Source organism: Centruroides sculpturatus, unplaced genomic scaffold (genome assembly GCF_000671375.1).
Source record: "Centruroides sculpturatus isolate CEXI.00-Female unplaced genomic scaffold, Cexi_2.0 scaffold91, whole genome shotgun sequence".
Taxonomy (NCBI): domain Eukaryota; kingdom Metazoa; phylum Arthropoda; class Arachnida; order Scorpiones; family Buthidae; genus Centruroides; species Centruroides sculpturatus.
This window is the reverse complement of record NW_019384299.1, coordinates 69,680-94,065: the sequence shown is the minus strand read 5'-3', so window position 1 is coordinate 94,065 and position 24,386 is coordinate 69,680. Positions and strand designations below refer to the sequence as shown.

The following is a 24,386-nucleotide window of genomic DNA, read 5'->3' as shown; positions in this document are numbered from 1 at the left end:
GATGAATTTGTTTAGAAATATATGGAAACTGTTTAGCTATCTTTGCAAATATTAGATTTGTTTTACTTTATCAAATTGAAGAGCACTGTTTAACATTTTCAAAACAATTATAAATACAGTTGAATGTGTATCTATCTCGAATCTCAAGAGAATGAGAAAAAGAATTTGAGATGGTAGGTTTTGAGATATAGATGTTCTTACATAGTAAACAGTAATAGATTTGATTGGAAGTACATTATACAATACTGTACATACCTGTGTTAGATATAAATAAAACATACCTTAACAGAAATAGTTTGTTAACAATTTTTATTTTTGACCAATATGACATAAGCCAATCATAGAAAAGTAGCATTAATTGCAACTATGTACAGTATTTCAAGGTGTTTCTGAATGTCAGTTTAGATCAGCATTTCTCAAAGTGGGCAATAATGCCCCCTTGTGGTCAATGAGTAAATCTTAGGGAGGAACTGGAGGCAGGGTATTGAATGGTGACTAAAGGCAAAATTGGGGTCACTGAAAGCCGTTCCCTTTCCTCTCTTAAACTGATAAGAGGAAACATTGTGTTTAATGATTTCCAGATGTTGAGAACAATGTACGGTAAGGACACAAAATGTGAGATTCATAGAAAAGTTTTCCTAAGAATATTTCCAAACCTTTCTCACACAAGAGAAAATGGGTTAGGGGCGTTGGGTATAACTTTATGGAACAAAGGGGGCAGTGGATCGAAAAAGTTTGGGAATCACTGGTTTAGATTATCAAAATATGCTGAGCTTTGAATTTGTAATTGACACTTTAGTCCATAATTAGAGATACAGAGGTTTTGGGAGAAAATTATTTAAGATAAACATGTTTGAGATAGATAGGTTCAACTGTATTTTGTTTCAGTTAAGCAAATTAAAAATAATGGTTTCTTACAATGTAAAGCATATATTTTATGTCATATCCTGAAGATATTTTATAGCTCTAATAAATGGAAAAATTTTGCCTTTAATGTCTGATTTTATTTTAGTACTGAGTTAATTTTAATTTGTTTCCAACAATATCTGAATACAAATTTATTAATTAAACATATTTTTGAATTAGGTTTGTTATGATGGAGATCCGGAAGCAGCTTTAATTCAGTTTAATAGTCATGCCGAAGCAAATGCTGCATACAGAAGCACAGAAGCCGTTCTTAATAATCGTTTTGTAAAAGTATTTTGGCATAATAAAGATGGTACAAATAATTCAAATCAACAACCACAACAGCAGCAGCAACAACAGCAGCAACAACCACCACAGCAACAGCAGCAACAACCACAACAAGCTCAGAATCAACAAAAACAAACTCAGATATCTCAGTTACAAGAGCAGAATGGAATTTCTGAAACTAATTTAACCAAACCAAGTGTGAAAGAAAGGCTTGGACTGCAACTCAATATATCAAAAGCAAATAGCATTTCACATTGCAATCAAACAGCTAATAGTACTTTGGAAGAAGCTACAGAAAGGGTGAGTTTCATAATTTATTTTAGTAATTGATTGATGTAAAATATATATTTTTATTAGATTTTTAAAAATCTTTATTGTTTTAATTTGATAACTGAATGCTGGGTTCTAAAAAGTAAAGATGAAAAAGATTTTTAGAATAAATTTTATAGTAATATCATAGTAATGATTAATGTTTATAAAGTAAACATTATATAACCAAATGATTGCCTAAATATCGAGCTATAATATGGCTAATTAAATGATTGGTATAAAGTAATTTGACACTAGAGGTAGACGTTAGGCACCATCTCTTAAGTAAATTAATAATTATAATTAAATTCTTTTATTCCAGAAGGTTCTAAATTTATTTAATAGTTTATTTATTTAATTATAATTATTAATTTACTTAAGAGATAGTGCCTAACGTCTACCTCTAGTGTCAAATTACTTTATACCAATCGTTTAATTAGCCATATTGTAGCTCAATATTTAGGCGATCGTTTGGTTATTTAATGTATACTACTCGGGCTTTGCGATGTTATTATTTATGTAAACATTATGGCCAATTTAGAAAAGAAATGATAAAAATGTTGGGATGATATATAGTTGATAATAAAGTATTTTGTTAAGTTATTAGTTTTTTCAGTTTATTTTTAGTAAAAAAGTTTACATGTGATAAACATGTTATGAGTAAGTAGGAAGAAGAAAAATGTATTGCATCAACACACAAAAAGTTTAATATTGAAGTTAAATTTTTGGTAATAAAGAGCAAAAATTCAAAAGCAAAAAAATATTAAATTATCAGAATATTTTTATCAAAATTTATAATAATGAATTTTACAGTTTTAAGATAGTTTTTGCTCTGTGAAATTTTTTAAAAATTCATTATTATTTATATCAAAATTTTGTAAAGCTCAAGAAATAACTGACAGTTCTTTTATATTAAAAACTAGCAGATGAGCCTGGTGTTACTCTGACAAAAAGTAACAATAGTGAAGATTAAGATTATTAGATTATAGCCAATCTTACCCATTTTCACTCAGTGCAAGAATTAGGTCTCCCTCTTCCGTGACTAAGTAGAAAATTTTTACATATCTGTTTACCACACCAGGATAATGATAATTAAGACTCGCTGCAACCATTAAGTGATGAATAATAAATCTCTTTCTGGGTTCTTCTTCAGGTTTAATAAATTTGAAAAATAAGCTGGATCTTCCAGAATCATTCATAAATATAAATTCAAACATAAAATTGAACATTGAGATGAAGAGTTCGAATAAAGCAAACTTATGCGCATGTGCTTCCCGTGTCAACTTTATATACAATGGAACACTAAATATTGTTGAGAATTTTTAGAAGGATCTAAAAATACGTTAAATTTTCCGCATAAATGCAAAAAAGGCATCTAAAATAGTACAGTAGAAGCCAAGTTCTTCAGAGTAATCCTTAACCCTCTCTCTACCCCCTCCGTGGTGGGAATGAAAAATGCAAAAAACTGCATATAAAATAGTATAATAGAAGCTGAGTTTGTCACAGTAAGCCTTAATAAGATGTAAAATGCATTTAAAATTTTTTTTTCAATTTCAAATTATTAAGAAAATTTTTAAAATATAATAAATGTATTCTGCTGTAAAGATAGATATTTGCCTAAATGGAATTAATATTTAACTAAGTAAATGTCTAATTCAATGAAAAATAGATTTTGGGAAGCTAAATTGTCATCGGTATAATTTTAAGTTAAGAATGATGTTAGGTCAAAAATAAGCCAAAGTTATGATGCATTTTGTCTTGAGTTTATGTATTGCTTGCTAAAAAAAATATCAATACTTCTATTGTAAAATTAAAAATATGATTAAAAGATGAGTTCACAGTACTTTGTAATGTTTATATCTCTCTTTTTTTTTATTTTCATAAGTCTGTAGTATTTTCGCCCACTGGTAATCTCTCAAGAACAGTATTTAATCCATCTGTGTTAAAGAAAACTAATGTGCCATCGTCGTTGTCATCTCTTTTACCTAGAAAATCTAAAGAAGAACAGAAAAAGGTACTTTATTCTGTTATTTTTTTAATTTTATACTAATATATTAAATATACAAAATGAAAAATTAACTATTCCATGTTATAATAATGATATATTGAAAGCAAAATATCTCTATCTACACTAATAATCTAATTTGGTCTTGATTATTAGATGCTTATAGATTTTATATTATGTTATTTTCTTATAATTAACTTAATTGTAAGTAAATTTTCTGGAAAATTTGTTGTTTACTTTTCAGTTATATGAAATGTTTATGATTAGAATAAATCTTCAATGTTTATGCCTTGGATTTGCATGTTAATAAGCATTATTCAGCAATCAAAAATAAGATTATTTATACTTCAAAAAAGATAATTACTTAAGTTTGTTTGCATGTTTTTTTTTTAAATATATTTTATGTATTTAAACATACATTCTTTGCTTGAATTAAAATAAAATAAAGGGTCTTCCAAAAAGAATACTACCATTTTAAATTATTTAAATTATGTTAATTATTATCCAAGAACATCATAACTTATATTAAAACATTGGAAAACAAACCAAGTTTCATATTTGCCTATTACACTTTCTCAATGCATGCACTTCATGTCATAGGGCACACATCCAACTGATACTTAAATTCTTCGTATGCTTGCTACTGCATATGTCTGTTGTCATTCCTTCTGTAGCAACCATAATTCTACAGTTCCTGCAGATTACTCATGTTACACAATGATGAATGATATTGACTGGATTAANTGCACTTCATGTCATAGGGCACACATCCAACTGATACTTAAATTCTTCGTATGCTTGCTACTGCGTATGTCTGTTGTCATTCCTTCTGTAGCAACCATAATTCTACAGTTCCTGCAGATTACTCATGTTACACAATGATGAATGATATTGACTGGATTAAGAGGGAACAAAGACCAACCTCCTTGTATGCACTATATTGTTCCTAAACATTCCATGCACATACAAAATTTAGAAAAAATATAATTGTACTGTAATTTACAAATTTAAAACTCCAGTAGTAATTTTTACAATATTTAAATTCTAAGTAAAATTAAGCTTAAAAATAATTTAATTAAAAACACATTTATTATTTTTTGGTATCTGCTCTTTTAAAATTACAGTTTTTAGTTAATCATGATTTATGAATTATGTCTGTAGCATTTCTTATGAGTTTATTATAGCTAACAACATGCGATATATGTTAGATGATACTAATATCAAATTTAGTATGATAGCATTGTAGATTCATGTAAATAGCAATTAATTGTAAAGGAATATTTCTAAACAGGCATTGAAGGATGCAATTAATTTATCTTGGTGACTATATATATAAAATGCAAACATTCATTCTTAGTTTAATTTAAACATTAAGGATATGAAATTTGCTTTTGAGCAAATAAAAATTGTATTTTTATAACATTTATAAAATGTTAATATGTTATAATTATTCATAAATTTCATTACAGAATGCTCTGAAAAAGAAGATGGAAGTCCAGAAGAAAAGGCAGCAACTTTTACAAACTAATGTTCAACAACATAAAGTATGTTTGATGACTTAAGATTAAAATAATTTTGAATATAATTCACAGCATTCATTCATAGTCTATAAATTTATCTATTCAAAATAAGAAATTAAGATGTAGACAAAAAAATATGTATAATTCAATTGTAAAATTATTTTTATTAAATAGGATTATAGATTTTAAAATTATTAAATTTTTTTAGTTAAAATTTTTACTGTATTTATATGTAAAGTATTTAACATTTGGATTTGGCCAATTTGACTAATTATGCTTTTTTCTTACATAGATGCATGCATACATGCATTTATGTAAATCTTTATGTAATATGCATTTATGTAGATCTTTATGTAATATGCATAAATGCATATTACATAAAGCTTTTAATTTGAATGTTCTTTGGTAATTCAGCAGTCCAGTTTTTAAAATGAATTTGTTTAAAAAGTTTTGAAATATTTTTCTCTTTTTTTTAGTTATTGGTTGAAAAATTAGAGAAATGCAAGAATGAAAAAGAAAAAGTAGACATAAAAGAGGTGTGTGTATAAAAATTTACTTTTGTAAATATTTTAGGTTAGAGTAAATGAAACTGTTATGTTCAGTTTCTAAATTGTTTTTAGAGATTGTTTTGAAATCTCAATTATGGATAGATATATCATCATAAATAAGTCTTATTTAAATAAATTTTATATATTAGGAATTATATTTTAACTTTATAAATTTGTGTTATTTTTTTGATTTTTTATTATTCAGTTGTGTAATAAATTCCTTTTTAATCTGAAAATTTTTTTGACAGAATAATTATAGTATAATTTCAAGCAATATTATTTGTCAGTTTAAGTGGCATTAAAAGTTAGCTTTGTAATAGGAAATTATAAAAAGACTTAAAAATTAAACTTCTATTTTATGTTTTATAGAGAGAATTTTATTCCAAGAATAAGTTTAAGGAGAATCAATACGATAATCTTGATGGTCTTCATCAGTGGTGTCACTCATATAATATCATGGGTCACTAAATACAGTTTTAGAGTGAGAGTGAGTTGCAGACAAAAAATAGTATATTATGCAATTAGTTTATAATATAGGTGATTATGGCATGAATGGAAGTTTGGCACATGAGCGGAGCAAGAGGGCCAATTTCCATGAATGCTATAATCACCTATATTATAAATGAATTGTCATACAGTGTTTTGTGGTTAGATTACACTTATAATACTATACTTATGGAAATCAAAATCATGTAGAAATAGTGTTTGAGGCACCCGTGCTATAAAGTCTTGCTGTAGAAATTTTATGGAATGAGTGCTGCAAACACTGTTTATACATGATTTTGAATTCATGTAATTTGAATTCCTTAAGTATAATGTTATAGGTGTATTCAATCACAAAGGTCTTTTATGTATATTCAAAATGAACTTATTTAAAATTTTATATTTATTTATTCTTTAATGAATTTACAAAAATTAAAAAATGTATATTATCTCTGTGTTATTATCAAATGCTATAGCAAAATTTAAAATTAAAAAATTAATTTTTTTTACTAGAAACTTGGCATCTGGCAGAAACAATTTTATTAATTGTGGGTGTAATTTTTTGCAATAAGGATGTTTTTAGTATAGATGTTGAATGCACATTTGTTAATCTTGCTGTATGTGAACTTCTATTAATCTTTCAACTGGAAAGTAGTTGTTGACATAAGTAGTATGTTGTGCAATGTTGCCATATCTTTCAGACATGAAATTGACAATTTTTTGAGTAAACCTGTATATGGAACAATAAAATTTTTAGTCACTGACTTGAAAAGTAATTTGCAATATATTAAAAATTTATTTTGTATTTTTTAAAATTTTATTTTATTATTTTAATAACATCATCTTCAAGTTTCAGGCAATGGCTACATTATAAAGTCTCTGGGGCCATATGTTTGACACCACTGCTCTGCATAAATAATATAGTCCATATATAATAAGTGATTAATTAAAAAAATTAAATTTTTTTTAATAACCAAATTACAGTACATGTTTCAAACACAATGGGAAATGACAACATAAACACATTCTGTTGTCATTTCAACACTGTGTTTCAGATAAAGTATTCGTAGTGTGTACTAGTGTTAATATGTATGCTTACCATAATTTATTTTTGGAAAATAACAAAACAAAATGAATATACAGTTGACCCCCGTATAACGTGGTAGATACGTTCCACTTTATAAGAATTTCACGTTGTAGGAATCCTTAAATACATGAGCCAATTACAGCCCGGCATGTGTGCAGTTTAGAGACTACAGCTGTTTGAAAGGTTTTCTTCCATAAAATTAATCGATTATAGACTAATTTGACTCAACATTTCCAAAACACATATAATTTTTTGGGAATAATCTGTATAAATTATGCTATAAACAAAAAATTGTAGGATTACTAAAGCTTAGTTCACACTGAGCGCGATTCGCTGGAGAAAGCGAAAAACAGAGCGAATAACCGGTCAAACATGACTCGTTTGACAGGTTATTCGCTCTGTTTTTCGCTTTCGCCAGCGAATCGCGCTCAGTGTGAACTAAGCTTTACCGAGTGTGCACCGTTCGACGATGCCATTGCTTAAGCTTGTTTTCGTCACGGAGCGGCACACCAGTGGGTGCTCTTTCTAATAAGTTATTTTTCTGCAAAAAATTCCCTGAACTTTGGAGACATCATTAATAGAAATCATTTTTATGGCCGTTGAATAAGAAATGTTTTTTTCACAAGAAATGTATAAAATTACAGTACTGTATTAGACTTACAGTACCTAATTTGTATACTGTACAGACGATAGTGAACTCAACTTACCTGTCTAAACTCTCCGTAGCGTGTAAGTAGTTCGGCTGCTCATCTACTATTGGTCCAAATTTGACCAATCCTGTCGCGACACGAGTCGGCGATGATGTTTTACCACATTTTAGGAGTCTCTTTTAGCGTCTTTATATGAATACGGTTGCAATTTTTTCTCCACGATATATGAATCCACATTATATGAACCCGCATTATAGGGGGGTCGACTATAATTGTATTGAGATTGAAATTATTATAATTAATTATTTAAATGTATATACAGTGGAATCTGGTTTTAATGGATCACAGAACAACAGATTTTTTTGGAATAATGGATTTTTTTCTCCACGTTCTGCCAAATCAATGTAATTTTACCTCTTTTTAACAGATCTGGAACTCAGAATAATGGATATTTTCTAGCTCCATTTTCAGTAAAAATTGTATTTTTTAACATTTAATTAATAATTGGATGTTTCTGGATATTGAATTTTAAAAAATAGATTGCACGCTGTGCAACATATTTTCATCGTGACAATCATGTAGTGCATAATCGTCATGATTCTCACATTGCAGCTACACATTAGTGCCCTTTTGTAGCACATTGGTTAGTGAGGGAGAAACTACTTCTGGCTTAACACTTTCAGAATGTGTGTGCAAGAAAGGTGTGCTTCACCTTTTTTGCAGATACATGTTTGGGAATATTGCATCTTGAAATTGTGCTCATGTAACAGTAACATTTCATACTGATGATGCCATCAAAAGAAGTCAAGAAATGTTGGTCATCAAAGCAAACCAAAATGGGCAAGTTTTTTTTTAACATATTTAACATATTTTTTAACATATTGGTGAGTATTTTATAACATTTTTAACATAAGTGCTAGTGATCATGCATACTTTGTTGCTTTTTGGTTTATAATGTACAATCTTGTAATATACATGTTTATATAAAATAAAGGATAGAAATCTGAAGAGATGAATAATTTCAAGTACAGGTGTTTTTTTTTACATAGGGGTTTAAAAAACAAAAAAAATTTTTTGAATAATGGATATTTTCCTGGGAGTTTGAGAAAATTGCTGTTTGTGATATAATGGATTTTTGGAATAACAGATGATTTTTGGCACTCCAAGCGATCTATTAAAATGAGATTCTACTGTACTTATTTTGTTTATCAATTGGGAATAATGCAGTAGGTTTTTAGTTTTTCATTTTGCATATCATGGAGAGGTCAGATAGTTGCATCAAATACATTTGTTTTTATGTTATTATATACAGTAATACCGCGTACTTATGTGATAGGTGGGACCGAGCGATAACAGCGTAAGTCGGGGTATAATTTCGCAATTTGTATAAAATCCAAATCGGATGTATGTAAGCTGATAAATATTCTTGTTAATCTTATCTTGTCTTTTGATTTGTTCACGTTTACAAGAAATCACCACACAGAGTCTCTCAAGTCTCCGTAGATATAACAAACACAGAAATAAATAATACAAAATAAATTGTAGCTATATGTCGATTCCATGTGACATGTCCGAACATGTAAGTTAAACAATAGTGTGGGGGAGTGAGTAATCAAGAGTTGCGTGTCACTCAAACAAAAGACAAATTGACGAGATTTGAAAATCACGTAACTCCGGGTTCGCGTAAGTCGGGGTAGCATAAGTCGAGGCATTACTGTATAAATAAAAGTATTGATGAGAATAGGTTACCATTATTGTATTATCAATTTAAATTTTAATTTATGTAATGTAGTAAGATAACTGTATTTTGTTATACATAGACTCTTCAATCTTTGGTAAAGACAATAGAGAAACTACAAATGGATATCCGAAAAGAAGCTTCTGAGATTTCACAGTTATCTCTTGCTTCAAATCATAGAATTCCTAAAGCCAAAGCTGAGGTAATATATTTGTATAATTATTTTATGTTGAAAATTATTTAATGATGATTTACTAATATTACTGCAAACGTTTTTGATATGTAAAGGGAAAAAAATTGTAATTATGTTGATCTTTTAATTACAAAACCTAGAATTTTGAAAATAGTTGAATAAATATGAAAAAAAAATTAATAGAATCTAATTTGAATTGATTTTTAATATTGTTATTAAATTTCCAAATAAAGACTGTTAATTAAATTTGCTTTGACCTGATATGTTATATTAAATACAAAGTAGAGTCAAAAATTAATTGAACATTTGGATTTTTATATTATGTGTGACTATGAGAGAGAGTTACTTTTAGCAGAAGTCAAGGTTTAAGTGCAACTGTTACATTTATTGTCTCCATCATGAGTATTATGATAGGATTGAAACTACATAGAAATATCAGAGAGAGTTGTCAGATAAGAAATGATAATATCTCTCCACATCAATCATTTCTGGTCAGTGAATATTTTACCAAGAAGTGCTTAACAATGCTTCATTATCACCTTTCTCCAGTTGCCAGATAACAGAAGAGTTTGGTCATAGTAGTAGTTAGTGTGGGCTACACTGACCATCTATCTACCTTAAAAATAACACCTTCCTCTTAAATTTCAAAGCGGATGTTAATTGGTGTAAGCTGAGATAATTTACAGCCAGTTTCTTAAATTTAATATGTTTATTTTTGAATCAAATAACAATAAAGTACAGATAAAAAAAGCACTTTTGGAATTCCAAGATTATTTTATGTTAGAAAGAAGACAAAATAAAGAAATTAAACATATAATCATAGTTTTTGATATAATGCTGACAGTTTCACAGTTTTAGAATAAAAACTCCTTTGTTTTTAACACAAGGTGATATATAATTTGTAGAATTTTACGAATCAAAACAATAAAAGTAAGTCTTTGGTGAAAAAGATATGGCAGTTGGACATAGGTGGACGTATTAGAGGAACATCTAGATTAATATCTGCAAAAATTAAGCACAGATAATGACTGCAGTTGTGAATTATTTGGTCATGAAGTATCCATAATGTAGTACCATACTTTCAGGGAATGACTGGCATACCTCTATCTGGGGAGACCATGAAATCAGATATTTTGATATGGTAAAAACCAATATGCAGGTTTATCCTGAGGAATACTGGCATGCCAATTTAAGTGGAGTTATCATCTGTCTTTAGAGGGTGCATCTAAAAAATGAACAAGTTATGTCATGTAAAAACAAACAGTATTTTATTTTAAAATTGTGAACTTGTCAGCATTATATCAAAAACTATGATTATATGCAGGGCTTAAAGTGACTCACTTTTTTTTATAGCTCCTCTCTTTTTTTTACTTTTTTCTGAGGCAAACTTGCTTTTTTAGCTTTTTTCACTTCCCATGTGGAATTTATTTATTTATTTTTGTAAATGCATTCAGGAGCAAAATAGTGACCAGCACACCCCCCCATACTGCAACATTCAAGCTGCGAGAAACATATAAATGAATGCAATGAAGCTTTTGGTCCCAAACAGTTAAGACTGACGACTACCCCTCAGATGTCTCAATGTCAAAGTATTAGTGCTGAAAGTGTTGCTAGTATGAGCAATGTTGCAGACTCAGGTGCCAGTTCAGAACACCAATTATTGCAACAACCAGTGCTTCAACTTTGTAGTGCAAAAGATGGTGCTTACATTGCAGAGCTTATATGGATTATGAAAATGATAGCCAGCAATTATTCATTTGCATCATGTCATGATATAAAGGAGACAATCAATGCCAAGTGTGCAGACAATCTTCCAAAAGAATTCTCATTGTCACATCAAAAAATGAGATACTTAATCACTGAAGATTTGGCCCCATATTTCTTTGATCAAATGGTAGACGATGCACAATGGTCATATTATAGCATTTCTTATGATGAGACATGCAATGTAGAAGACAGAAAATAACTGCAAATAGTGATTAGATACTGGTCAAAGGAACAACAGGAAGTTGTCTGCCGGTATCTCCAGACCTCATTTATCAGGCATGCAGATGCTAAAACAATTAAATCAAAAATAATACTGGCAATTGAAGATGCATATCTATCTTTCAATAAATTACTGATATGGACCAAACTTAAACAAAAAAATATTGTGTTTCATAAATGAGGAAATTTTGACAACTTGCAAAAAAGGCCTCATCAACATAGGGACTTGCAGCATTCATACAATCCACAATGCCTTTTTGAAAGGCCTGAAAGAGTTGGACAGAGAAGGTGGTGATCTCATCATAGCAACACACAGCTTTTTTGATGGGTGGCTCTCTAGGTGTGATGAATACACAGAAATTCAAGAGAAACATAATTTGCCATGCAACAAATTTATGAAGTATTCATCAACTAGGTGACTGAGTTTGGTCCTGCAGCAAAACGACTGATCGAACAATGGGAAGGACTCATACTTCCTAAAGCACATTCCTCAAGAATTCCAGCTTAATGAATAGTGTTTCATATAAGATAATCTCAAAGTCATTGAAGTGTTCTACCATCAAATCTGAATGCTATTTGGGAATATATAGTGCTGAACTATTCACAAAGTTTACTGGGCATTTTCAGTGCAATGATCCTTTAATACATAAACTCTATAGTGAATTGCTTACTCTGGTGTGAAGAAAATTCAGTGTGATGAAGAGAAGAACACAAGAGAAGTGCAGAAACTGCAGCATGACTTAAACAAAAGAAAATCATCTTTAATTACAAATTTTTTTAACAAGAAATCAAAAAATGTACCTTGAAATAAATGGAATTTGAAATTTGACATGTTATATGGAGACACATTTTGGTAGTTATGTTACTCTTCCATTTCCTTTGCTGTATAACAGTAGGAACTCCATACGGGGCACATGAAAACTTAATGCAGGTTCGTTCTGGCTTAATGCAGTCTTACTGGTCACTTTTCTGGAGTATAAACTCAGCCTATTTTCATATTTAATTTTTTCAGTCCAATTAAAAATAAATCTAATATGATATGCAAATTATTGATACAAAATGTGTGTGTGTGTTTGTGTGTTTTTTTTAATAATGTCTCTTTTAGTTCACTTTAACACTATTAGCTTTTTTTTTCAGTGTGAACTCTCTTTTTTCACTTTTTTTCACTGCCATGACTGCTTTAAGGGCACCCTGTTATATGCTTAATTTCTTCATTTTGTCTTCTTTCTAATGACATAAAATACTTGTGGAATTTTGAAAATGCTTTTTCTTATGTGTATTTTATTACTACCACTACCACTGCCAACAAATGTCAATAAGTCATTAATTGTTTTATTGTTTTGTAAATGAAAACTCTCTTTGTGATTTTAAGTCAATCAAATTACAATGATATTATATTATTGTACTCAGAGAATGTTTTTTTTTCTTTCTTAACATTTGTTTAATAACTAGTTTGATAGATCTGATTAATTTTATATTTTAGTTGCAGTTTGATTGGCATGCCAGTCAGTAATCCTGGGGTTTCCAGCATACTGGCCTTCCTGTTTTTATGTGGCAATCCAGTCATTCTGCAAAAATATGATTTAACTTTTAAATGTTAGTTGTTTTGTAGCAATGATTGAAAATGTAATATTGTACTTGTCTGTTTGGGTGTATTTATGCTGATATATTGTGATTAATAGCTGTCTTTTACTATTAAATAGTTAATTATGATTATTCAATACTCAAAATTGTGCCATTTATAGAAAACTCCTAAATCCAGCTCTTACCTTTATTGAAAACATTATTTCTGTCTAATTTCTTGTCTTTAATGATTGAACTGTGATGATTTAATTAAAATCACAATATTATCAGTAGTTTCTTTTTATTTCTAAAATTAATTTTTTTACATGGCAGAAACTTCTAGTTCAACTACTTTTTTAACATTTTAAAATGTTTTGTAGTGTTTTAAATAATTGTGATTTATGAATATTAGGGCACAAAATTTATTTTTGATAACATTATTACAGGCCGAGAAAGAATTGCTCGATGCTGAAATGGATCTTTATAACAAACAACATACAGGAGACGATACCACAGAACTCAGAAGACGAGTTAATGAACTTAAGCAACAGGTCTCAATTCATTTTATACTATTTCTCTAAACTGATGTAATATTGATTTAATTTTTTTGAATGATAGTATTTTAATATTGAAATGAAATTATCATTTTTTTTTGTAAAATTACTTGATTGTAAATATAACTTTTGGCAGTCTGCAACTTTTGGTTGAACTTGCTTTTTCATACATATTCTAAATCTCTTTTTATATGTTTTCACTTTAAATAAAAATTTTGCGCTATTGTGCTTTATTCTGGTTTTGGTTTTGACAATACTAAAACTATTTGTGAGCATTAATTTTTATTGTGTAATCTTTAGCTTTAATGTTTTATGTTTTATGCTTGTAACACATTCACTGTAAAAAAACTAAAGCTCTCCTATCTAAATAAAAGATTCTGTAATATTTTGTTTTGACTCTGTGAATGGAACTCTGGTTACATTGTGCAACTTTGTTGTTTGACTTTTGTATACTTTTTTTAAGAATGTGTTATGTCCAAGAGTTGGGAACTGCCTATAATTATGTAAAAATTTCACTAAGAAACTGTTTATTTCCTAAGGTAAAATTGACTGGAAAAAACTGATTTACTGCATTCTGTTTAGATATTGCATATTAAGAACTCTGTTATTATTTTACATATTGAGCACTTAAAGAACAAATGCCACAAATTTCTAAATTCACAAATTAATTTTATGTTGCTTATTCAATTTGTTAAATATTTTAAAAATTTGTGGATTAAGCAATTGGCATATTTATAAATTTTATTTTAAATACTCATAAATTTAGCTTTTTCATTGCATTTTTTCCAATATGGATTAATTAGTTGAAATTAGGAGTATATTTCAGAGAACACCAATCAGAAAAAAGGACAGTCAGTAATGTGGGATTATATTTCACTGTTGGAGAGTGGGGTAAATGGGGAAGTAAAATCTGCCCGTCATATGTGATGTCGTTGCTCCAATTTTAGGATATTCATAAGTTATCTTAATTGTATTTTAAAATAAGTTTGTTTTTAAATTATTGTCTGAAACAGATTATAAAATTAAATTGTTATTAATTTAACAAATTTAATTATATTAAGTAATTAAATATGTAAATAGAAAAAAAAAATCCACTTTATTATAAGGTTCCTAAAATTTTGGATATTTATTTATTAATTAATTATCTTATAATAAATTTTCAACATAAATTTAAGTTGGTATTTCTCATTTGATAGAATAAAAGTTTATATCATTGATGGAACTTGCCATTTTGCTTACATGTTGCACAGACTACACTGTATTTCACTTGTGCTTTTCCAGTGTACTCATTGAAACATCAAAAAAGCACACATCATTTTTAGACTTGAGCATGAGTCATTTTTCAACAGGTTTTTAGCATGACCGTGTGACTTGGTTGTGCCCAAGAACAATTTTTTACAGATCTTTAGTTAGCTGCTTGCAAAGTGAAACTACTTACTGTCTGTACATTCCACGCCATTAGTATGAACAAATTGATTGGTTTGAGACTATACAAGTAATTATCTGTGGACAAAGTGTTAACTAATACTTAAACATCCTGTTGCCACTTATTACATTAATGTGGTTATTTGAGAATATAAAAACTCATTTTATAGTTTTTAGTAGGTTATCTGTAAGTATGTAATTTATTAACAGCTTCTGTAAAAACTACAGCAAATTCATAGTGATTGGCATCTCTGGTATTTGATAATAAAAGATGATGAAATTTAATATTGAATAAGTCATAAAATTTATTTTATAATTTAGATTTTTCACCAAAAACTAAATAATTTAACTAATTATTATTAAAATTATTAACATCTGCAGTGTCTATAATACTGTTTTACTTTTATATGTTTATATTATATATTTATAGTAAAATTTAATATAATTATATTTTCGTTGAAAGCATATTTATCTAGCTTAAAACTGTTAGCAAAGATTTATTGTTATTTAATTCAAAGTTAAAATGTTAATTCTTTAAAGATCGAATGTAAATCGTATTTTTTATATCTTACTATTAAATAAATTAAAGTAAAATGTGAGAATTTTAAAATATAAAGTTTTTCTTTGTTAAATTGTTGGATCAGTCATATTAATAGTTGTTGGACTACAGCAAAATTTTAATCGTGTTTTAATTGTTGCTGTTTAATAAATTTAATATTCTGAAACATTATTTCAGGTTGACAAGTTTTATTTATCTATTTTTTAATTATTTTATTTTAAAAAAAAATATTTTCCACATTCTAGGCAAGAGCACTTGGCTTATTGGATGGTAGATCTGTACGTGGAAAAATTATGAAAACTTTGTCTAGGAGAAGTACAGGAGTATTACGAGGAAGTAGATCACTCCTCCATCATAATTTGACAAGTGTCGATCACAGGCCACGGAAAATTATCCTTAAAGGATTAAATGATACTGAAAAAGACAATATTTTGCCACATTTTATTGTAAGTATATAACTAACTTATGAAAAGTTGTGTATTGTATAGTACTTTGCCACATTGCTTGACTCATGCAAAAAATTGATTTGTTACTTTTCTGATGTAATAATTCAATAAAAATGCAATTGTTGATAGGATTATTTAAATTTAATAGAACTTAAAAAATTAAAAATTAAAATTAGTATTTTGAATGATCGTCTTTAACACCCAGTAGTAGTACTTCTATGTCATGAGGAATACTCATTATACATTTTTTTAAATTTTTGTTCTCATAAATGAGGCTATGCTGCCATACCTTACTAGCAACCTCTACCACTTTCTTTTTTGTAGTATAATGTTAATTTGTTTTACATTTACAGTATTGCCATACAAAAAATTATTAAAAGTGTTTTGGATATAATATAGAATAAGAATAACATGAAAAAAATACTCATTACTTAAACAATATTAATAAAAAAAGAGAGGAAAATAGTACAAAGCGTATGATTATAGTCAATGGGTGTAATAATTTGGCAAGATACTGTAAATTAAACTTTAAGTTATTGATATTGATTTAATTATTCTTAATTATCTTTGGTATAGTTAACTTATGTACAAATGTTATTCCATGCAGTTTTCTTTATAATTTCTATTTTTTTCATTTTTTAAAATTAAAATTATATAAAGAAACAATTTAAGATTTTTAAAATCTGTTTTTGATTTGTTCGAATAGAACAAATCAAAAACAGAATTTAAAAAATCAAATTGTTTCTTTCATTCAAGTATGTTAACATTAAGAAATTCTTAAATTAAAATTATTACAGTCTTTAAAAAAAAGAAAATTTAAAGTTAAAATTGTTTTAAAAGTAGTATTCTCATTTGTAGTGAATGTTTTATTTAGTTTACTTCATACTATTTTAATTACTTTTAAATTATTACTTTTATTAGCAATATGCAGAAGTGGAAAATATTGAACACACTACTGGAGGAACAGTAGTTACATTCAAGACTAGGAGAGATGCCGAATTAGTAAGTTATTTCTTTACATAATTAGCTTTTTAAATAATATATATATATTAGTGATGTAACGAATATTCGGCCACTATTCGGCCTATTTTTTGCTATTCGGCCGAATACCGAATATTTAATCACTATTCGGCCGAATACCGAATACCTAAAAACAGGAGTAAGAAATAACAAAACACAGTAAATTAATCATTTTGGTAACTTTTATCAATGTTGAACATACATTTTAAGATCGAGAAAGCGCAATTTTTTGCTTATTTATGTAAAAGATCAAAGGAAAAGTAATATAACTAAGTTATTTTTTAAGAGATTAAAAAAGGGTAACAAATCAAATGAAAACTACCTACTTATTATGTAGTTTAGTCATCTATATACTCATATATAAAAGAACAAGTCCTGATAGGATAATTAACGCAGAGCCAAAACTACTGATGTTAGAATCTTAAAATTTTGAGGGTGTGTTCCTTTTGAAAAGTTTAGATGTACTAAGAAAAGATTTTACGAAATTAAACCCTAAAGGAGTTAAAAAGAGTAAAAAATTTATATGAAAATTTTTACTGCGTGGGGACATTAGATCGAAACTTAGGTCATAAAATGTGAAAAAATAATAATTAATGATCTGTAATTTTATGAAATCATCCTTTATTATAAAACTGAAAATTAAATTAACTTTTTTATTTCATCGTACAAAATTATTTATTATAACTGAAGTCAATAAGTGGTAGGTTATGGTGCAGAAAAATCAACTTTTCCGCATTTTTGGGAAGAAGTCTGTTCCTCTTTTCTTCGTATACATTTCCTGCTTCACTAAAAAGCCTCTCTGAATACACGCTGCTTGCAGGAGCTGATAAGTACTTAGCAGCTANTCATGTAAAAACAAACAGTATTTTATTTTAAAATTGTGAACTTGTCAGCATTATATTAAAAACTATGATTATATGCAGGGCTTAAAGTGACTCACTTTTTTTTATAGCTCCTCTCTTTTTTTTACTTTTTTCTGAGGCAAACTTGCTTTTTTAGCTTTTTTCACTTCCCATGTGGAATTTATTTATTTATTTTTGTAAATGCATTCAGGAGCAAAATAGTGACCAGCACACCCCCCCATACTGCAACATTCAAGCTGCGAGAAACATATAAATGAATGCAATGAAGCTTTTGGTCCCAAACAGTTAAGACTGACGACTACCCCTCAGATGTCTCAATGTCAAAGTATTAGTGCTGAAAGTGTTGCTAGTATGAGCAATGTTGCAGACTCAGGTGCCAGTTCAGAACACCAATTATTGCAACAACCAGTGCTTCAACTTTGTAGTGCAAAAGATGGTGCTTACATTGCAGAGCTTATATGGACTATGAAAATGACAGCCAGCAATTATTCATTTGCATCATGTCATGATATAAAGGAGACAATCAATGCCAAGTGTGCAGACAATCTTCCAAAAGAATTCTCATTGTCACATCAAAAAATGAGATACTTAATCACTGAAGATTTGGCCCCATATTTCTTTGATCAAATGGTAGACGATGCACAATGGTCATATTATAGCATTTCTTATGATGAGACATGCAATGTAGAAGACAGAAAATAACTGCAAATAGTGATTAGATACTGGTCAAAGGAACAACAGGAAGTTGTCTGCCGGTATCTCCAGACCTCATTTATCAGGCATGCAGATGCTAAAACAATTAAATCAAAAATAATACTGGCAATTGAAGATGCATATCTATCTTTCAATAAATTACTGATATGGACCAAACTTAAACAAAAAAATATTGTGTTTCATAAATGAGGAAATTTTGACAACTTGCAAAAAAGGCCTCATCAACATAGGGACTTGCAGCATTCATACAATCCACAATGCCTTTTTGAAAGGCCTGAAAGAGTTGGACAGAGAAGGTGGTGATCTCATCATAGCAACACACAGCTTTTTTGATGGGTGGCTCTCTAGGTGTGATGAATACACAGAAATTCAAGAGAAACATAATTTGCCATGCAACAAATTTATGAAGTATTCATCAACTAGGTGACTGAGTTTGGTCCTGCAGCAAAACGACTGATCGAACAATGGGAAGGACTCATACTTCCTAAAGCACATTCCTCAAGAATTCCAGCTTAATGAATAGTGTTTCATATAAGATAATCTCAAAGTCATTGAAGTGTTCTACCATCAAATCTGAATGCTATTTGGGAATATATAGTGCTGAACTATTCACAAAGTTTACTGGGCATTTTCAGTGCAATGATCCTTTAATACATAAACTCTATAGTGAATTGCTTACTCTGGTGTGAAGAAAATTCAGTGTGATGAAGAGAAGAACACAAGAGAAGTGCAGAAACTGCAGCATGACTTAAACAAAAGAAAATCATCTTTAATTACAAATTTTTTTAACAAGAAATCAAAAAATGTACCTTGAAATAAATGGAATTTGAAATTTGACATGTTATATGGAGACACATTTTGGTAGTTATGTTACTCTTCCATTTCCTTTGCTGTATAACAGTAGGAACTCCATACGGGGCACATGAAAACTTAATGCAGGTTCGTTCTGGCTTAATGCAGTCTTACTGGTCACTTTTCTGGAGTATAAACTCAGCCTATTTTCATATTTAATTTTTTCAGTCCAATTAAAAATAAATCTAATATGATATGCAAATTATTGATACAAAATGTGTGTGTGTGTTTGTGTGTTTTTTTTAATAATGTCTCTTTTAGTTCACTTTAACACTATTAGCTTTTTTTTTCAGTGTGAACTCTCTTTTTTCACTGCCATGACTGCTTTAAGGGCACCCTGTTATATGCTTAATTTCTTCATTTTGTCTTCTTTCTAATGACATAAAATACTTGTGGAATTTTGAAAATGCTTTTTCTTATGTGTATTTTATTACTACCACTACCACTGCCAACAAATGTCAATAAGTCATTAATTGTTTTATTGTTTTGTAAATGAAAACTCTCTTTGTGATTTTAAGTCAATCAAATTACAATGATATTATATTATTGTACTCAGAGAATGTTTTTTTTTCTTTCTTAACATTTGTTTAATAACTAGTTTGATAGATCTGATTAATTTTATATTTTAGTTGCAGTTTGATTGGCATGCCAGTCAGTAATCCTGGGGTTTCCAGCATACTGGCCTTCCTGTTTTTATGTGGCAATCCAGTCATTCTGCAAAAATATGATTTAACTTTTAAATGTTAGTTGTTTTGTAGCAATGATTGAAAATGTAATATTGTACTTGTCTGTTTGGGTGTATTTATGCTGATATATTGTGATTAATAGCTGTCTTTTACTATTAAATAGTTAATTATGATTATTCAATACTCAAAATTGTGCCATTTATAGAAAACTCCTAAATCCAGCTCTTACCTTTATTGAAAACATTATTTCTGTCTAATTTCTTGTCTTTAATGATTGAACTGTGATGATTTAATTAAAATCACAATATTATCAGTAGTTTCTTTTTATTTCTAAAATTAATTTTTTTACATGGCAGAAACTTCTAGTGCAACTACTTTTTTAACATTTTAAAATGTTTTGTAGTGTTTTAAATAATTGTGATTTATGAATATTAGGGCACAAAATTTATTTTTGATAACATTATTACAGGCCGAGAAAGAATTGCTCGATGCTGAAATGGATCTTTATAACAAACAACATACAGGAGACGATACCACAGAACTCAGAAGACGAGTTAATGAACTTAAGCAACAGGTCTCAATTCATTTTATACTATTTCTCTAAACTGATGTAATATTGATTTAATTTTTTTGAATGATAGTATTTTAATATTGAAATGAAATTATCATTTTTTTTTGTAAAATTACTTGATTGTAAATATAACTTTTGGCAGTCTGCAACTTTTGGTTGAACTTGCTTTTTCATACATATTCTAAATCTCTTTTTATATGTTTTCACTTTAAATAAAAATTTTGCGCTATTGTGCTTTATTCTGGTTTTGGTTTTGACAATACTAAAACTATTTGTGAGCATTAATTTTTATTGTGTAATCTTTAGCTTTAATGTTTTATGTTTTATGCTTGTAACACATTCACTGTAAAAAAACTAAAGCTCTCCTATCTAAATAAAAGATTCTGTAATATTTTGTTTTGACTCTGTGAATGGAACTCTGGTTACATTGTGCAACTTTGTTGTTTGACTTTTGTATACTTTTTTTAAGAATGTGTTATGTCCAAGAGTTGGGAACTGCCTATAATTATGTAAAAATTTCACTAAGAAACTGTTTATTTCCTAAGGTAAAATTGACTGGAAAAAACTGATTTACTGCATTCTGTTTAGATATTGCATATTAAGAACTCTGTTATTATTTTACATATTGAGCACTTAAAGAACAAATGCCACAAATTTCTAAATTCTCAAATTAATTTTATGTTGCTTATTCAATTTGTTAAATATTTTAAAAATTTGTGGATTAAGCAATTGGCATATTTATAAATTTTATTTTAAATACTCATAAATTTAGCTTTTTCATTGCATTTTTTCCAATATGGATTAATTAGTTGAAATTAGGAGTATATTTCAGAGAACACCAATCAGAAAAAAGGACAGTCAGTAATGTGGGATTATATTTCACTGTTGGAGAGTGGGGTAAATGGGGAAGTAAAATCTGCCCGTCATATGTGATGTCGTTGCTCCAATTTTAGGATATTCATAAGTTATCTTAATTGTATTTTAAAATAAGTTTGTTTTTAAATTATTGTCTGAAACAGATTATAAAATTAAATTGTTATTAATTTAACAAATTTAATTATATTAAGTAATTAAATATGTAAATAGAAAAAAAAAATCCACTTTATTATAAGGTTCCTAAAATTTTGGATATTTATTTATTAATTAATTATCTTATAATAAATTTTCAACATAAATTTAAGTTGGTATTTCTCATTTGATAGAATAAAAGTTTATATCATTGATGGAACTTGCCATTTTGCTTACATGTTGCACAGACTACACTGTATTTCACTTGTGCTTTTCCAGTGTACTCATTGAAACATCAAAAAAGCACACATCATTTTTAGACTTGAGCATGAGTCATTTTTCAACAGGTTTTTAGCATGACCGTGTGACTTGGTTGTGCCCAAGAACAATTTTTTACAGATCTTTAGTTAGCTGCTTGCAAAGTGAAACTACTTACTGTCTGTACATTCCACGCCATTAGTATGAACAAATTGATTGGTTTGAGACTATACAAGTAATTATCTGTGGACAAAGTGTTAACTAATACTTAAACATCCTGTTGCCACTTATTACATTAATGTGGTTATTTGAGAATATAAAAACTCATTTTATAGTTTTTAGTAGGTTATCTGTAAGTATGTAATTTATTAACAGCTTCTGTAAAAACTACAGCAAATTCATAGTGATTGGCATCTCTGGTATTTGATAATAAAAGATGATGAAATTTAATATTGAATAAGTCATAAAATTTATTTTATAATTTAGATTTTTCACCAAAAACTAAATAATTTAACTAATTATTATTAAAATTATTAACATCTGCAGTGTCTATAATACTGTTTTACTTTTATATGTTTATATTATATATTTATAGTAAAATTTAATATAATTATATTTTCGTTGAAAGCATATTTATCTAGCTTAAAACTGTTAGCAAAGATTTATTGTTATTTAATTCAAAGTTAAAATGTTAATTCTTTAAAGATCGAATGTAAATCGTATTTTTTATATCTTACTATTAAATAAATTAAAGTAAAATGTGAGAATTTTAAAATATAAAGTTTTTCTTTGTTAAATTGTTGGATCAGTCATATTAATAGTTGTTGGACTACAGCAAAATTTTAATCGTGTTTTAATTGTTGCTGTTTAATAAATTTAATATTCTGAAACATTATTTCAGGTTGACAAGTTTTATTTATCTATTTTTTAATTATTTTATTTAAAAAAAAAATATTTTCCACATTCTAGGCAAGAGCACTTGGCTTATTGGATGGTAGATCTGTACGTGGAAAAATTATGAAAACTTTGTCTAGGAGAAGTACAGGAGTATTACGAGGAAGTAGATCACTCCTCCATCATAATTTGACAAGTGTCGATCACAGGCCACGGAAAATTATCCTTAAAGGATTAAATGATACTGAAAAAGACAATATTTTGCCACATTTTATTGTAAGTATATAACTAACTTATGAAAAGTTGTGTATTGTATAGTACTTTGCCACATTGCTTGACTCATGCAAAAAATTGATTTGTTACTTTTCTGATGTAATAATTCAATAAAAATGCAATTGTTGATAGGATTATTTAAATTTAATAGAACTTAAAAAATTAAAAATTAAAATTAGTATTTTGAATGATCGTCTTTAACACCCAGTAGTAGTACTTCTATGTCATGAGGAATACTCATTATACATTTTTTTAAATTTTTGTTCTCATAAATGAGGCTATGCTGCCATACCTTACTAGCAACCTCTACCACTTTCTTTTTTGTAGTATAATGTTAATTTGTTTTACATTTACAGTATTGCCATACAAAAAATTATTAAAAGTGTTTTGGATATAATATAGAATAAGAATAACATGAAAAAAATACTCATTACTTAAACAATATTAATAAAAAAAGAGAGGAAAATAGTACAAAGCGTATGATTATAGTCAATGGGTGTAATAATTTGGCAAGATACTGTAAATTAAACTTTAAGTTATTGATATTGATTTAATTATTCTTAATTATCTTTGGTATAGTTAACTTATGTACAAATGTTATTCCATGCAGTTTTCTTTATAATTNATCATGTTTTCTTGATTCTAATGTGCCATCAAATATAATGTGCACCTGACTTTTGAGATGTCAAAATCTGAAAAAAGTTAGCTCGCAAATGTAATGTTGTAGATCCCTCTGTACCTGATAATGGAGTCATAAATGAATACATTAAAAAAATGGGCATTTTGAGCTACTGCAAACTTGAAAATAAAGTGATTTTCAAAAATATGTTTACCATTGTTTTGTTGCTGCATGTTTGGTGACATGGAGCATGCATTATATTTAAAAGTAGGTCACGCGAGTGGCCGCGTGTGTAGGTGATCGGATTTGGGATGGAGACCATGAGACAGCAGGTTGGAATTAAATTACTCGGATTCCAGTTAACTGAA

General features: G+C 28.3%; 2 protein-coding genes across 2 annotated transcripts in view; both read left to right on the top strand.

The window, feature by feature from the left end:
* LOC111631797 (RNA-binding protein 26-like) overlaps positions 1 to 24,386 on the top strand; it is a 95,599-nt gene that overhangs the window by 56,902 nt on the left and 14,311 nt on the right. The window contains exons 11-18 of the mRNA XM_023376142.1: positions 1,087 to 1,494; positions 3,389 to 3,517; positions 4,978 to 5,052; positions 5,505 to 5,564; positions 9,617 to 9,736; positions 13,723 to 13,827; positions 16,060 to 16,260; positions 17,182 to 17,262. Coding sequence (XP_023231910.1) covers positions 1,087 to 1,494; positions 3,389 to 3,517; positions 4,978 to 5,052; positions 5,505 to 5,564; positions 9,617 to 9,736; positions 13,723 to 13,827; positions 16,060 to 16,260; positions 17,182 to 17,262 — 1,179 coding nt within the window. The remainder of the gene's footprint in view (positions 1 to 1,086; positions 1,495 to 3,388; positions 3,518 to 4,977; positions 5,053 to 5,504; positions 5,565 to 9,616; positions 9,737 to 13,722; positions 13,828 to 16,059; positions 16,261 to 17,181; positions 17,263 to 24,386) is intronic.
* On the top strand, positions 20,759 to 23,535 carry LOC111631881 (RNA-binding protein 26-like). The gene is made up of 2 exons (XM_023376246.1): positions 20,759 to 20,969; positions 23,202 to 23,535. Exons 1-2 carry the CDS (start codon positions 20,820 to 20,822, stop codon positions 23,412 to 23,414), a joined length of 363 nt encoding a protein of 120 aa, XP_023232014.1. The 5' UTR covers positions 20,759 to 20,819; the 3' UTR covers positions 23,415 to 23,535.

Coding starts and splice junctions, on each gene's coding strand:
- LOC111631881 (XM_023376246.1), top strand. CDS start 20,820: ATGAATATTAGGGCACAAAATTTATTTTTGATAACATTATTACAGGCC. Junction 20,970..23,201: donor TTAATGAACTTAAGCAACAG/GTCTCAATTCAT, acceptor TCCACATTCTAG/GCAAGAGCACTTGGCTTATT.